The 12,466-nt window shown below is 32.0% G+C and overlaps 1 protein-coding gene across 3 annotated transcripts in view; it reads right to left on the bottom strand.

The window, feature by feature from the left end:
* Window positions 1–12,466, bottom strand: part of CCDC178 (coiled-coil domain containing 178) — a 559,051-nt gene that overhangs the window by 446,256 nt on the left and 100,329 nt on the right. For all 3 annotated transcript variants that reach the window (XM_064378981.1, XM_021670019.2, XM_064378982.1), the window contains exon 3: window positions 10,220–10,300. In XM_064378981.1, coding sequence (XP_064235051.1) covers window positions 10,220–10,277 — 58 coding nt within the window. In that variant the 5' untranslated portion in view covers window positions 10,278–10,300. The remainder of the gene's footprint in view (window positions 1–10,219; window positions 10,301–12,466) is intronic.

The following is a 12,466-nucleotide window of genomic DNA, read 5'->3' as shown; positions in this document are numbered from 1 at the left end:
TAAAATAAGGACCTTTGAAAAATCTACCTCTCCATAAATACAAAGATTAAAAAAGGCAAAATTTTCAAAATCAACATTTTCAGAATTCCAGAAATACAGCAAAGACTTCCAGCAACTGTGTTAGCAACTATTCAAGAAAAACAGATAAATCTTGGTAAGAACACAAACATTTGTGGTATTTTAACTTTCCTTGGTCCCAACCCTGACTCTGAAGGTCAACAAAGCCTTGAAAAGTAAAGGTCCACATTTATGATATCACAGGAAGCAGAAGAGACTTGGAGTTTTTTGAAAGCCTCATTCTTAAAGAATTGTCATTTATAGACATATCCGGTTATTCCCTGCAAGACTTTACTTCCAAGGCTGTGAGCATGATCAAGAAAAGGTCAAACTAATATTATTGGAAAAAAGATTTAAAGGAAGTAGCACCTATCAAACTCCAGCTCTTCTAGACATATCTTATGTTTCTGAAATAAGAGAAATTACATATTACACTTATCTACTCAGTGGTTCTTAACCAGAATAGTATCCGGATTTCTGGGACTTTGTTGTTGTTGTTAGAGGAGGGGTCTCATTATGTTGCCCAGGCTATGCTCAAACTCCCAAGCTCAATCAATCCTTCCACCTCAGCCTCCCAAGCAGCTGGGACTATCGCCATGCACCACCATGCCTGGCTTCAGGGAAATATTTGTAAAAATACGTGTCCAGGATTTACTAGAGTTACTCTATCAAAATTTTCAGGGGAGAGCCTAGACTTGTAGATTTTTTAAAATTTTTCTTCAGGTTACTGTGATGCACAATTCTAGCTAAGAACTAGTACAATAGACAATTACTTCAGTCTCATCTCTTATCCATATGACCAACGCCCTTTATCATTAGAGGATCTGGCACAGAAAAAAACATCCATGTAAGTCCTAATATCTCACCTCTGGTTGACCTTGAGACTGCATGTGCTGAAAGAAAAGGCTAAGGCTGAGTTGTCAAGTCCTTGGATGAATGTTGAAGATGTATCCCAACATGCACATAAAGATGCTCAGCAAAGACTGAGAGATTTGATTCCAAAAATGTAGAGAAATATCTGTTCGAACATTAATTGGCCATTAAGCCAACTGGAGAGAGATTTCAGTGGCCACAGAGGAAAAAATTATGGGCTTCAGAGAACTAATTCAGAAAAGTTGCTAAATTAACAACTACAAAAATCAGCAGGGAAAGCAAACCCTAGAGAAGACAAAGAATCTGATGTCCACGGTTTTTCACATACTATTACTTTAAATGTCCAGTTTCAACAAAAATGTAGAACATCCAAAAAAACAAAACTAACCAATGGTTCATATAGAGGAATAAAGCAAATAGACTTTGTCAAAATCAGTTTGGAAATTACAGTTACACTTTGATACATAAAAATCTTGAAAGTCAGCATTCAGTTTTTCTTAAAAGACAAAGCTGGATGGAAAACAATTCTTCTTAGGTCCATCAGAAAGTTAAGGTTACAGTGCAAACTGACACCCTCAAAACTGGAGGGTCAGGCAAATGCAGAAGTTGCTGGAGCCAAAAATGGGTAGAAAAGTGTAAAATCTAATTGATTAACTATTGGAAGCTTAGTGTGTACTACTTTGAGAGTTAAAAACTTCTGGGGAGTCAGTCTTACGGGGCCAAGTATATTTTTACTTTTATCTCCAGGAGCTCACCATGTTCTCACAGGTACATTTTGAGGAATATTCCTTCCTACCTCTAGAAGAAGGGGAAAAGTAATTATTCTGAATTATTCCCAGGGTAAAAATTGCCATTTTGAAATATGCCCAGAATGTTCTATTTAACACTAACCTTCAAAGGAAACTACCTTAACAGAGCCTAACCAATAGAGAGAAGGGAAATATTCACTTCAACCCCTCTACACTTCTTGTTAAACCTAAGTTGGAAAGAAATCTGAGAAGCATGAGATAACATTATGCATTTGCCAAAACCCACAGATCTGTACCATACAAAGAATTAGCTATGGACCTTAATTCATACAAATGTATCAATATTGATTTATCAACTTTAACAAATATACAACACTAGTGCAAGATATTAATATTGGAAACTGTGAATGCAGGGTAGGAGACAGTGAGTATATGAGAACTCTGTATTACATACTAGTTTTCTATAAACCTAAAAATACTCTAAATAGTCTACTAATTAAAAAAATAAGTGAAATGTTACTTCACAGCCACTAGGAGGTTATAATAATAAAATAAAAACAAAAACAAAAACCCAAGAAACTAATAATTGTTGGTAGGGATGTGGAGAAACTGGAGTCCACATATTTTGCTATATGAAATGTAAACTATTGCTGCTTCTGTGGAAAACAATTAGGCCTTACTAAGAAAGTTAAACACTGAATTACAAAATGACCCAGCAAATCCATTCCTAACTATACATTCAACGGAAATGAAAACATATATTTGTACAAAAACTTGTACTCAAATATTTATGGCAGCATTATTCATAATAGCCCTAAAACAGAAACAACTAAAACCTCCATCTACTTATGAATATATAAACAATATGTGGAACATTCATACAGAAGAATATTATTCATTCATATAAAGGAATTAAATATGAATACAATTTACAATGTGGATGAACCTTGACAACATTATCCTAGTTGAAAAGGTGAAAGGCATGCAGAGCCAACTATTTTAAAAAATTGTTGATATGAAATGTCTAGAGTGAACAAATCCATACAGCAAGAAAACAGATTTGTGGTTATCAGAGGATAGGTAGAAGAGGAATGGGGAATGAATGCTAGTGGTACCGAGTTTCTTTTAGGGGATATGAGAATGTTCTAGAAATACATAGCAGTAATGGCTGCACAAACTTATGCTTATACTAAAAATGCTAAATTGTAAACTTTAAAAAGGTAAATTTTATGCTGTGTGAATTGTAGCTTAATTTTAAAAGCTAAACACAGTATCACTTAGCATATGTGCCAAAATAGAACAATGGTTATTTAAATTATGATAAAGAAGATTGAGTATTATTATTCAATAAAAATGTAATTATTAAGAATGGCAAAAATGTATAAAAGTTAATTACATAATTTAAATTTGAAAATTATAATGCATTTTTATAAATATATGTATATCTGTTAAAAGATAATGTACCTGAAAGAAAACAGTAATGTTTTACTATTAGGCATATCATATTTTCTATATCTCCAAAATTTTTATACTCTAGTAAAATTTTAAACTGTAAAGAAAAATTTTAAAAATCCTTTGGAATCTAGGTAAGAATATTAAGTTGATTATATTTAGATGAAAATAAAATTGATATGATTTGATGTCAAATGACAATTAGATAATACATTTAAAATACTCTCATAAACAAAAAAATTAATTATATAAAAAATGTAAGCCAAAGAATTTACCAAATAAAACTGCCATTCAAGTATATAGGCCAGAGATAATTGCTATGAACATTCAAGAAATGAAAGAATATATTTCCTTGGCTGGGAGTGGTGGCTCATGCCTGTAATCCCAGCACTTTGGGAGGCCAAGGAGAGCGGATTGCCTAAGCTCAGGACTTCGTGACCAGCCTGGGCAACACAGTGAAACGCTGTCTCTACTAAAATACAAAAAAATTAGCTGGGCATGGTGGCATGCATCTGTAGTCCCAGCTACTCAGGAGGAAGAGGCAGGAGACTCTCTTGAACCCAGGAAGTGGAGGTTTCATGAGCCGAGATTATGCCACCACACTCCAGCCTGAGCAACAGAGCAAGACTGGGTCTCAGAAAACAAAAAAGAAGAAAAAGAATATATTTCCTTGGATCTCTTCCTGAATCCACTAGAAAGTAGATGTAGTATGACAAAAATGATGGGAGAAATTTGGCATAATACTGGCAGTGAGTCTTGAATATGTTAGCTTTTTAACTAATATGGAAGGATAAGAAAAGTATAATAGACTAGAAGGGTTATGCACATATGCTCTGACAAAGCAGATACAGTACTAATGATGCAGATACAGTACTAGTCAAAAATATTGTGTTGGGCATGGAGTGGGAGAGTATATGCAAAGTGTAATAAGAATACATTATAAGTATAAACCAGGAATCGAATAATATCCCTTAATTAAATTACAGGAAGATATAATGCAAAGGCAAGAAAAGCTTCTTAACTGATTTTAGTATTGCTCATAATAAAGATCCAATACACGTTATCTAAAAGAGAGAGAAGTAAGGTATTAGTAACATAAATTTTCTACATGTTAAAAAGGACAGTAAATAATCTATATAATACATATGTATAAACATATTTAAATATAAAATGTAATGAAAATGAGACTTTGTGAATCTTGTTTGTAATTGTAAATGGGTTAAAATCATCAATAGTAAAATAAAGTGAACTCTAACAATATGTTGTATACAGCACACAAAGTGATTCAGAAAGCTTTAAATTAAGCAATGGGCAGATATATACTAGGCAAATAAATAGAAAACACAGCAATTTTTGTGATCTTTATATCTGCTAACATAGAATTCTGATCAGAGAAAATTAAGTAGAGCAAGTTTGAATATCTCATAATACTAAAGACTACTACATAAAAAATAGCATTACAGTTCAAAACCTTTATGCACCTAATTACATGGGAACAAATTTGAGAGGATGAAAGAACAAACAGAAAAATCTACCAGAAGTAGGTAAATTAACAGATTTCTCTCAATCTAATAAAGATTGAAAGGATGAAAATTAATAAAAATGTATAGTGGATCTCAGTCACATAATCTATGAGGCAGATCTTATAGATATTAAACTCTTAACCAAAATATTTCATAGATCTAATACATGAGTCAAAAACAAATCAAAACCCAATTAAACCTAAAAGTTATAGCAGGTCTATAATCCATACTTTCCCATGAGGAGTAAAGGGTAGGCCCCCAAAGAAAGGAAACAGGTGACCAGGTCAAATCCCCTAGCAAACATGCTAATAACAGATATTCTGGCAAACATACTAATGGCATTTGTTAACTGGAGAATTCTTATCCACAGAAAGCTTTTAGCAGGATGTTTTTGGCCCTTTGAATTATAATCATAAACAAACCTGAACCTATGTGTTTATGGGATATGGCTCCCTGAAAAACAATATGTTAAATATAAAACTACCTTAATAAAAAATGAAGCTGTTTCATGACTAGAGAGCAGTCTTCTGAATGAGTTGCATGGCTGTGCATACATGCTTAAATGCATTATTCTTTAATCTGGAGCAGAGCACTTCCAACCAGGTAAGACAGGACCTGGAAAGCTGTTCTGATGGTCCCAGATGTCTCCCTGCTTCAACTGTACCTGAGAATTTCCTATAGCCTTAAAATCTTTAGCAAAGATACACTTTATATGAGTCTGATTTGATTTGATCCTCCAATCCTTTATATTATCTCTGTGTTATTTCAAGGGAAACTTATAGCTTGAGATAACTATATTAAAAAAGAAAAATGGCTGAAAACTAGGAATCTAAGCATCCAAATTTAAAATGTGTGGGAGAGCAAACACAAAGAAAGGAGAAGGAAGAGAAGGAAGGTAATAATATCCAAAATTAATAAAATAGAAAGGAAAATAACACAAAAACCCAGACATAATCCCAAAGTTTTGATATTACCAATTTGAAAAGGTTAACACAAAGAAATTACCTCTGGCAAGATTGACAATACTAAACAGAGGAGAACCAGAAGAAACAAATACAATATTATGAATGTAAAAAAGAAACAACTGCCTATAGATATAAAAATAAAGACTATTAACAGTACTGTACCAATACATTTAATATTTAACCAGATAGATTTTTAAAAGAAAAAATTATAACTTGCTAAGCAATAGTGAATTGAGGATAATCAGAAAGCTTGAGTAGTACTAAAACCAGTACATATTTTGTATCAATAACTTATTATATTCTCCCAAATTAAAGAGGTAATTTTAGCCAAATATTCCAGAAAAAAAATTATAAAAATATATTAACTTTTTGGAGAACAGAAAATAAAGAAGCACTCTATAATTCAATCTTGAGATTATAAAACCCTTATTACCAAAGCCAGACAAGAAGTGCTCAGAAAACATAGGGGTCAATGTTATTGAATAAGAAAGATGCAAAAATCTTAAACAAATGATTATGAAACAAAATTTAGAAATATATTAAAATACAATACAATTTAAAAAGTTGTTTGTCCCAGGAATAAAGTTTGTTTAAAAATTGTAAATCCATGTATGCAAATCAGTAAATTTAAAGGGTAAAGGAAAAAAAAGTCCAGAAAAACTTTAGTAGATATAGAAAAAGTATTAATATAATTCACAACAGGTTCAAAATTTAAAGAAAATTATAAAGAATAATCTCTACAAACCATTAAAATAATATTTAATGGCAAAACATCAAAAGTCTCACTTTAAAAATTATGAATAGGAAGATCTGTGCACATTTTAATCACCTTCATTCAACAGGGCACACACACAAAAAATCAGCCAAGTGATAGAGAAGAAAATGGGAAAAAATTACATTGAGAAGAAAGTAAAAATAAAAACTTACTATTTTCGAATGATTTAACAAACATTAGTGAATTAACAGGAGAGTTAAAATTGTTATATGAAATAAAATATACAGAACTATATATGTATTATTTTAATATTTGTATGTAATATATAAAATTAAATGCAATTTGGAAGAAGTGAGTGAACACAGGGTTCTATTCCTTAAGCCCAATTGTTAAGTGCACAAATACACAATTTTATCAATATTCTTTAAACTTCACATGTATTTTTCAGATATTTTTACACATGCAAAGTATTTCCTATCTTAAAATATCAAAACACTATGCTGTAAAACAATTCATCCTTTACCTGTTCTACAGAAAACACATGTTATGAAAAAGATACATTAGGAAAACCTTAATAAATAAATCCAATATCAGTATTTCAATACAAATAAATGTGATGCTGCCATCAAATGCAGTTTTGTATTTAGAGAAAACACTGCCTGTAAAGCCAAAAATATATAGTTTGTTAAAAGGTCCTGTTAATTGTAATAAAAAGTGTTATCCCAAACAGAGCTAACCATTTGTAAATGTGAGTCATCTGAAAATATTATTGGTCATCTTGTTTAAAATATATGGCTGTAACTTTACAGAAGTTGAAAAAGATTAGTAATTTGTTTTATGATTTATGTCAACTAAGAACACAGAATAATCATCCAATTAATTATTTTTATTTTTATTGTTTATTTGTTTTTTGAGACAGGGTCTTGCTCTGTCACCCAAACTGGATTGTACAATGCCGCCATCTTGACTCACTGCAACCTCTGCCCTTAGTTCAAGGGATCCTCCTATCTCAGTTTCCCAGTAGCTGGGACTACAGGCACATACCATCAGGCCTGGTTAACTTTTGTATTTCTTGTAGAGACAGGGTTTCACTCTGTTTCCCAGGCTGGTCTCCAACTCCTGGTCTCAAGTGACCTACTCACTTCACCTTCCTAAAGTGTTGGAATTACAGGCGTGAACCACCACACCTGGCCCAATTAATAATTTTTAGAATAGTGAGAGTTTCCATATGACCACAGTAGTTACATCATGAACAAAAGAACATCAAAAAGTGATTTCTTTTGGATATTTTTTAAAGTATTCTTATGTTGAATATAGTTTCACAGAATTTAGTAAATATGACCTCACACTGTGTTCTTGTGATAGAATTAATGGCAACTTTTTCAAAAATCAGTACATAATTACATTCAGTACATTATCCAGCAAAGATGGCTTTAGACTTGAAAGTTTAAAATCTTGGAAGACATAGTAATAAACACTGGTAATAAACACACAGGACTGATAAATTCCTGTGGCTTAAGCACAGACATTTCAATGCCTTGCTGGGTTAGTTGAATGTTGTTTATAATGGTTGGTTGTCTTACATCGAGAATCAGAAGTTTGATGATGGTGTGAAGCCAAAGTGATGAAAGTAAATTTTAACTAATAATCCCTACTGACGTTTGCATTTCAAATATAGTTTTTAATGTCACATCAATACAAAAATCCTAAACTTGCTAACCAAGCACATTTTAAAAGACAACTTATTAACTATTTTATTTTCCAAAATGTTAGCCAAACATATTTCCATTTCTTATGCATTTGCAGAAATCTACATGACAGAAGACTTACATTCCATTAAATCGTGTGATATGTAGTTTTATTTGCTATGCATATTTACTGCATCGAATGAAGGTGAGTGGCTTAAGTCATGCTTAATATGATGAACTTTGTAGCTTTTGCTTGCAAACAAGTGTAGACCAATCATTTTCTGTTCCAATTTAAAATAGACTTTGTCAAGTCATTCAAAGGAAAATCACCAGGTCAGCTCTCTGAAGTCTTGGAACAAACTATTGGTCTTTTTAATTCACATTATAATCAACCCAAAAACTTTCAGTATTTCTTTCAACTATTTAAATATGAGTTAACACCTGTATGATTTGATTACTCTGTTTGTTCCAAATTATGTTTTTGGGAAAATTATTTTAAATGAATAACTTGTTCCATGTTGCTAATCTGAGATTGAGATCAATTTCCAGAAATAAAAACAAGCATTTGCTTAAGCCTTACACAATTAACTCTGTAAATAAAAATGAAATAACATTATCTTTTCAATCAATATTGATAGAAGAAATTAATAGCTAAAAACCAAGGTTTTTCAAATATTTAGAAAATATGTGGTGATGAAATAAGATTCTAACCCAAGACTAACAATTTTAAATAAAATCCATTGTGTCATGACTTTATCTATGTTTGGAATTACTAAATGACTGCTTTCAATTATAACCCTGTAGAAAATTGTAGTAAGTTGATTGCAATAATAACCCTAATAATTTTCTCCTCCCAGTATTCACTTTCCTTTGCAATGTGACTTTGCAGCATTTTTCATCAGGAGGTGGAGTCTAATCTCCTATCCATAGTCTCTGTGCTAGTTCTGTGACTTGCTTTGATCAATAAAATGTAACAGAAATAATAGTGTAACAGTTCTGCACGTTGGCCTGAAGAGGCCTTCTCTGCTTCTGTTCTTCCTCTTGAAACTGCCAAAACCCAGAAATCGAGCCCCTTAATAGTATGCTGGAATATGAGAGAAAAGCAAATGCAGAGCTGAATCAGCCTAATTTTCCCAGCCAAGGCCCTAGACCCGTAAAAGAGCTCAACCAAAATAAGCAAGATCAATAATGATACTGAATTAACCTGTAGCTTACTGTGGATACATGAGTGAACTGTACTGAGCCCACCTGATATCAGCAGAACCATCTGGCAGACTCATGCACAGGTGAGCATAAAATGAATGTTTATGATGCTGTATGCACCTGTATTTTTATGGTTGGTTGTTATACAGCATCAGTGTGGCAGGGGATAACTGATTCAAAGACTATCTATTGTTCTCAAAGTATTCAAAGTTAAGTTCTATTCCAGGGTTGGCAAATGTTTTCTGGAAAGCAACAGATACTAAATATTTTAGATTTTGTAATCCAAATCCAGTCTCTGTTGCATATTCCTCATTGTCTTCTTTTTTCTTTTCTTTTCACAGCTCTTTACAAATACGAAAACCATTCCTTATTTGGGGTCTGTAGATAAAAGACTGCTGGCCAGATTTAGGGAATGGGCTATAATTTGCTGACCTCTGTTCTATATCATGCAAAGACATGACATTGCTAACATGATACAGAATAAAAGATGTCAGCGCTCAAGATGCAAATAAATAGAGCAAAGTAATGCAATAAAATCATATAATTTTAAAAACAAAATTATATTAGTGTTTTCATTTTCAATTTTGCATGTTTGGCTTCAATGATGTGCTGGTAAGTTTAATATCCAGTTGTTAGTTGGCAATAAATACTACCACTATGGCCGATTGAAGTTAACAGTGGAGTGGAATTGAGAAGAAATATATACAAGAGCCGATTCCAGCACACCTCTGTTGTACTGCTTACCTGTTTTATTACCTATAACACAGTTCATCCATAATTATAAAAAAATTGATTATAATTCAGATAATGTATTTTTGTTATACTGACTCACTCTTTTCTCTTACCTCACTTTACCGGTCTCAGTAAGTTTTGGTTTTGTGACCATTATCCTGGAAAAGATTACTATCTCTGCAGTTGGCCTTCTCTGTAAGTGATTGGGATTCCATTCAACTATGAACTATTTTCAAAGAAAATCAATTTACAATAAACTTACCTATCTTGGTTTGATCATCTCTAGTGGAAGAAGAGGAAATTGTCTTTTTTTCAGGCATAGTTATTAAGAATATTTTAAAACCTAATTAGAAAGAAAAAATATTTAAATATCATGAATCTAAATTAGTTTGTATTTAAGTTCACTAAAAATTGTCAATTCAAGAACTGATAGTGTCAGCATAAATTTCTAATATAAAAGATATGAGATATATAACATATTTATATATATAATTATATATTGGAACTAAATTATATTTAAAATGTAAGGAAATCCAACAATGTACTCTTTTTCCTATTAGGACTATTATGATCTCATTCAGAAACATCAAATATAAAAATCTTCATTAAAGAGGGATCTTTGATCCTCTACTTTGCTGGTGATTTAAACCAATACCTAGCCTGACCACTAGATAATTTAGCATCGGCAGTTGTAGCTACAGGTTCCAAGCCCTGGGGGGATTTTAGAACCTACAATGTTTTCATTTGATATAATAAATGTCTAACTTTACTACCATCTCTTTTTCATCTTCCTTCAGTTCCTTCTTAAAATATTTGAAGAGTAGAGCAAAAAGTGCAATGGATTTCTATATGTCTATCAACCAATTTCAACAATTGTCAATTTGTGGCCAGTTCTGAATTCTATACACCCATCAACTGCCCTGTCTCACCTACTTCTGATCATGATTAAGCAAATCACAAATATCATATTATTGCATCTGTAAATATTTCAAAATTTTTAAACATATCCATAATAGCAATAATGTAATTAACACAATAAATAATAATGTCTTAATATCACTAAATATATTTTGTGTTCACATTTCTTTGTCTCATACTTTCTCTTTTTAAGAATTGTTTAAAGTAATAATACAAACACGGTCTGTACATAGCATTTAAGTGAAATGTTTCTTATCTTTTAGTCCATGTGTTCTGTGTTCCTTTTTTTCCCTCCCTGTACTTTACCTAAGTAAATATCAAATATTTTGTCCTATACAGTTTTCCACATCACTGACAACCTCCCCATGCTGTATTTAACAAGTTTCTCTGTTCCCTATATTTCCTGCAAATTGGTATTAATTAGAAACTTAAAGTGCTGAACAGAAAGAAAATAATTCTATAAACACAGAAATAACAATCATCTCATTTAATTTGTAAATCTAAATCATTATACAGTTAGAGACTGAAAATCATCTAATTTTGTTTGTTTGTTTTACAGCCAGAAAATCTTGACTAAAATTAGTAAATTAATGCAATGAAAAGAGATTTCTTAGAGAAAAGTGCTATGAAAGAAAACTGTAAATCCAAGTCTAGTGCCCTTCCAAATAAACCACTCTAGCTCATAAAGACCAACATTTAAAGAAAAGTAAGCTATAGAAAAGAGCATAACTAAATGCTGAAAGAACATAACGATGTTTTATGGACATTAACGTTTTTTAATTCAATGAGGATTATAGTTGAAACATATAATTTTATTTCCTCTACTACACAAAATTACTGGAAACACTGAATAATATTAATAAGAAAATGAATTCCTCCAGTAAGGTAGGACTGGGTAAATCGAAAAAATGCTTCTACTACTACTAAAATAATCTGGCTGAAATATAATTTTTAAATCTTCAAAAAGCATCTAAGAATTAACAAGGTAATAAGTAATACCTAGTTCCAGATCTGATAGAAGTCAAAAATCCAGAGAAGTGAGACTAACATTTTAGGCCAATTTTTCCCTGGGGGCAATATCTGACCTGGGAGAGGCAACTGAGAAGCTGGGCATTACCAGTGAGGACCACACAAAACTTTGCTAACAGAAAATGGAATCCAGACTCTGCCAAGTGTAGGTGCCCTGAGAAATTAACCCATTCCTAGGACTGACCCAAAAGTCTTTATTTTAAGAAACAGAATGAAACAGAAATAAAGTCTATGAGAATACCGCCCATAGACTGAAGCCCAGCCTCAAATTACCTGGGTGATTCCAAAATCTCAGTAAGGCAACTCTTGACCATTTTGTGTGTTGACTCAAAGGTCACTCAACATACAAAATGACTACATAACCAAAATCAACAGAAACAAAAGACAACAGAAACTAATCCAACGATACTCTAAATAGTGAAATTACCAGGTAATATATCACTAGACAACTTTGCTTAACACCTTTATAAATCAATCATGCTTTATAACACCAAATTTTAAAATGTCAGAACTAAAAATAATAAAATTAATACTGTAGATTTGAAAAGCAGCCAGTTAGAAA

This window comes from Aotus nancymaae, unplaced genomic scaffold (genome assembly GCF_030222135.1).
Source record: "Aotus nancymaae isolate 86718 unplaced genomic scaffold, 86718_ANA_hifiasm-v0.15.2.pri h1tg000020l, whole genome shotgun sequence".
Classification (NCBI taxonomy): Eukaryota; Metazoa; Chordata; class Mammalia; order Primates; family Aotidae; genus Aotus; species Aotus nancymaae.
Note: the sequence above shows the minus strand (reverse complement) of the source record. Positions and strands in the feature narration are given on the sequence as shown.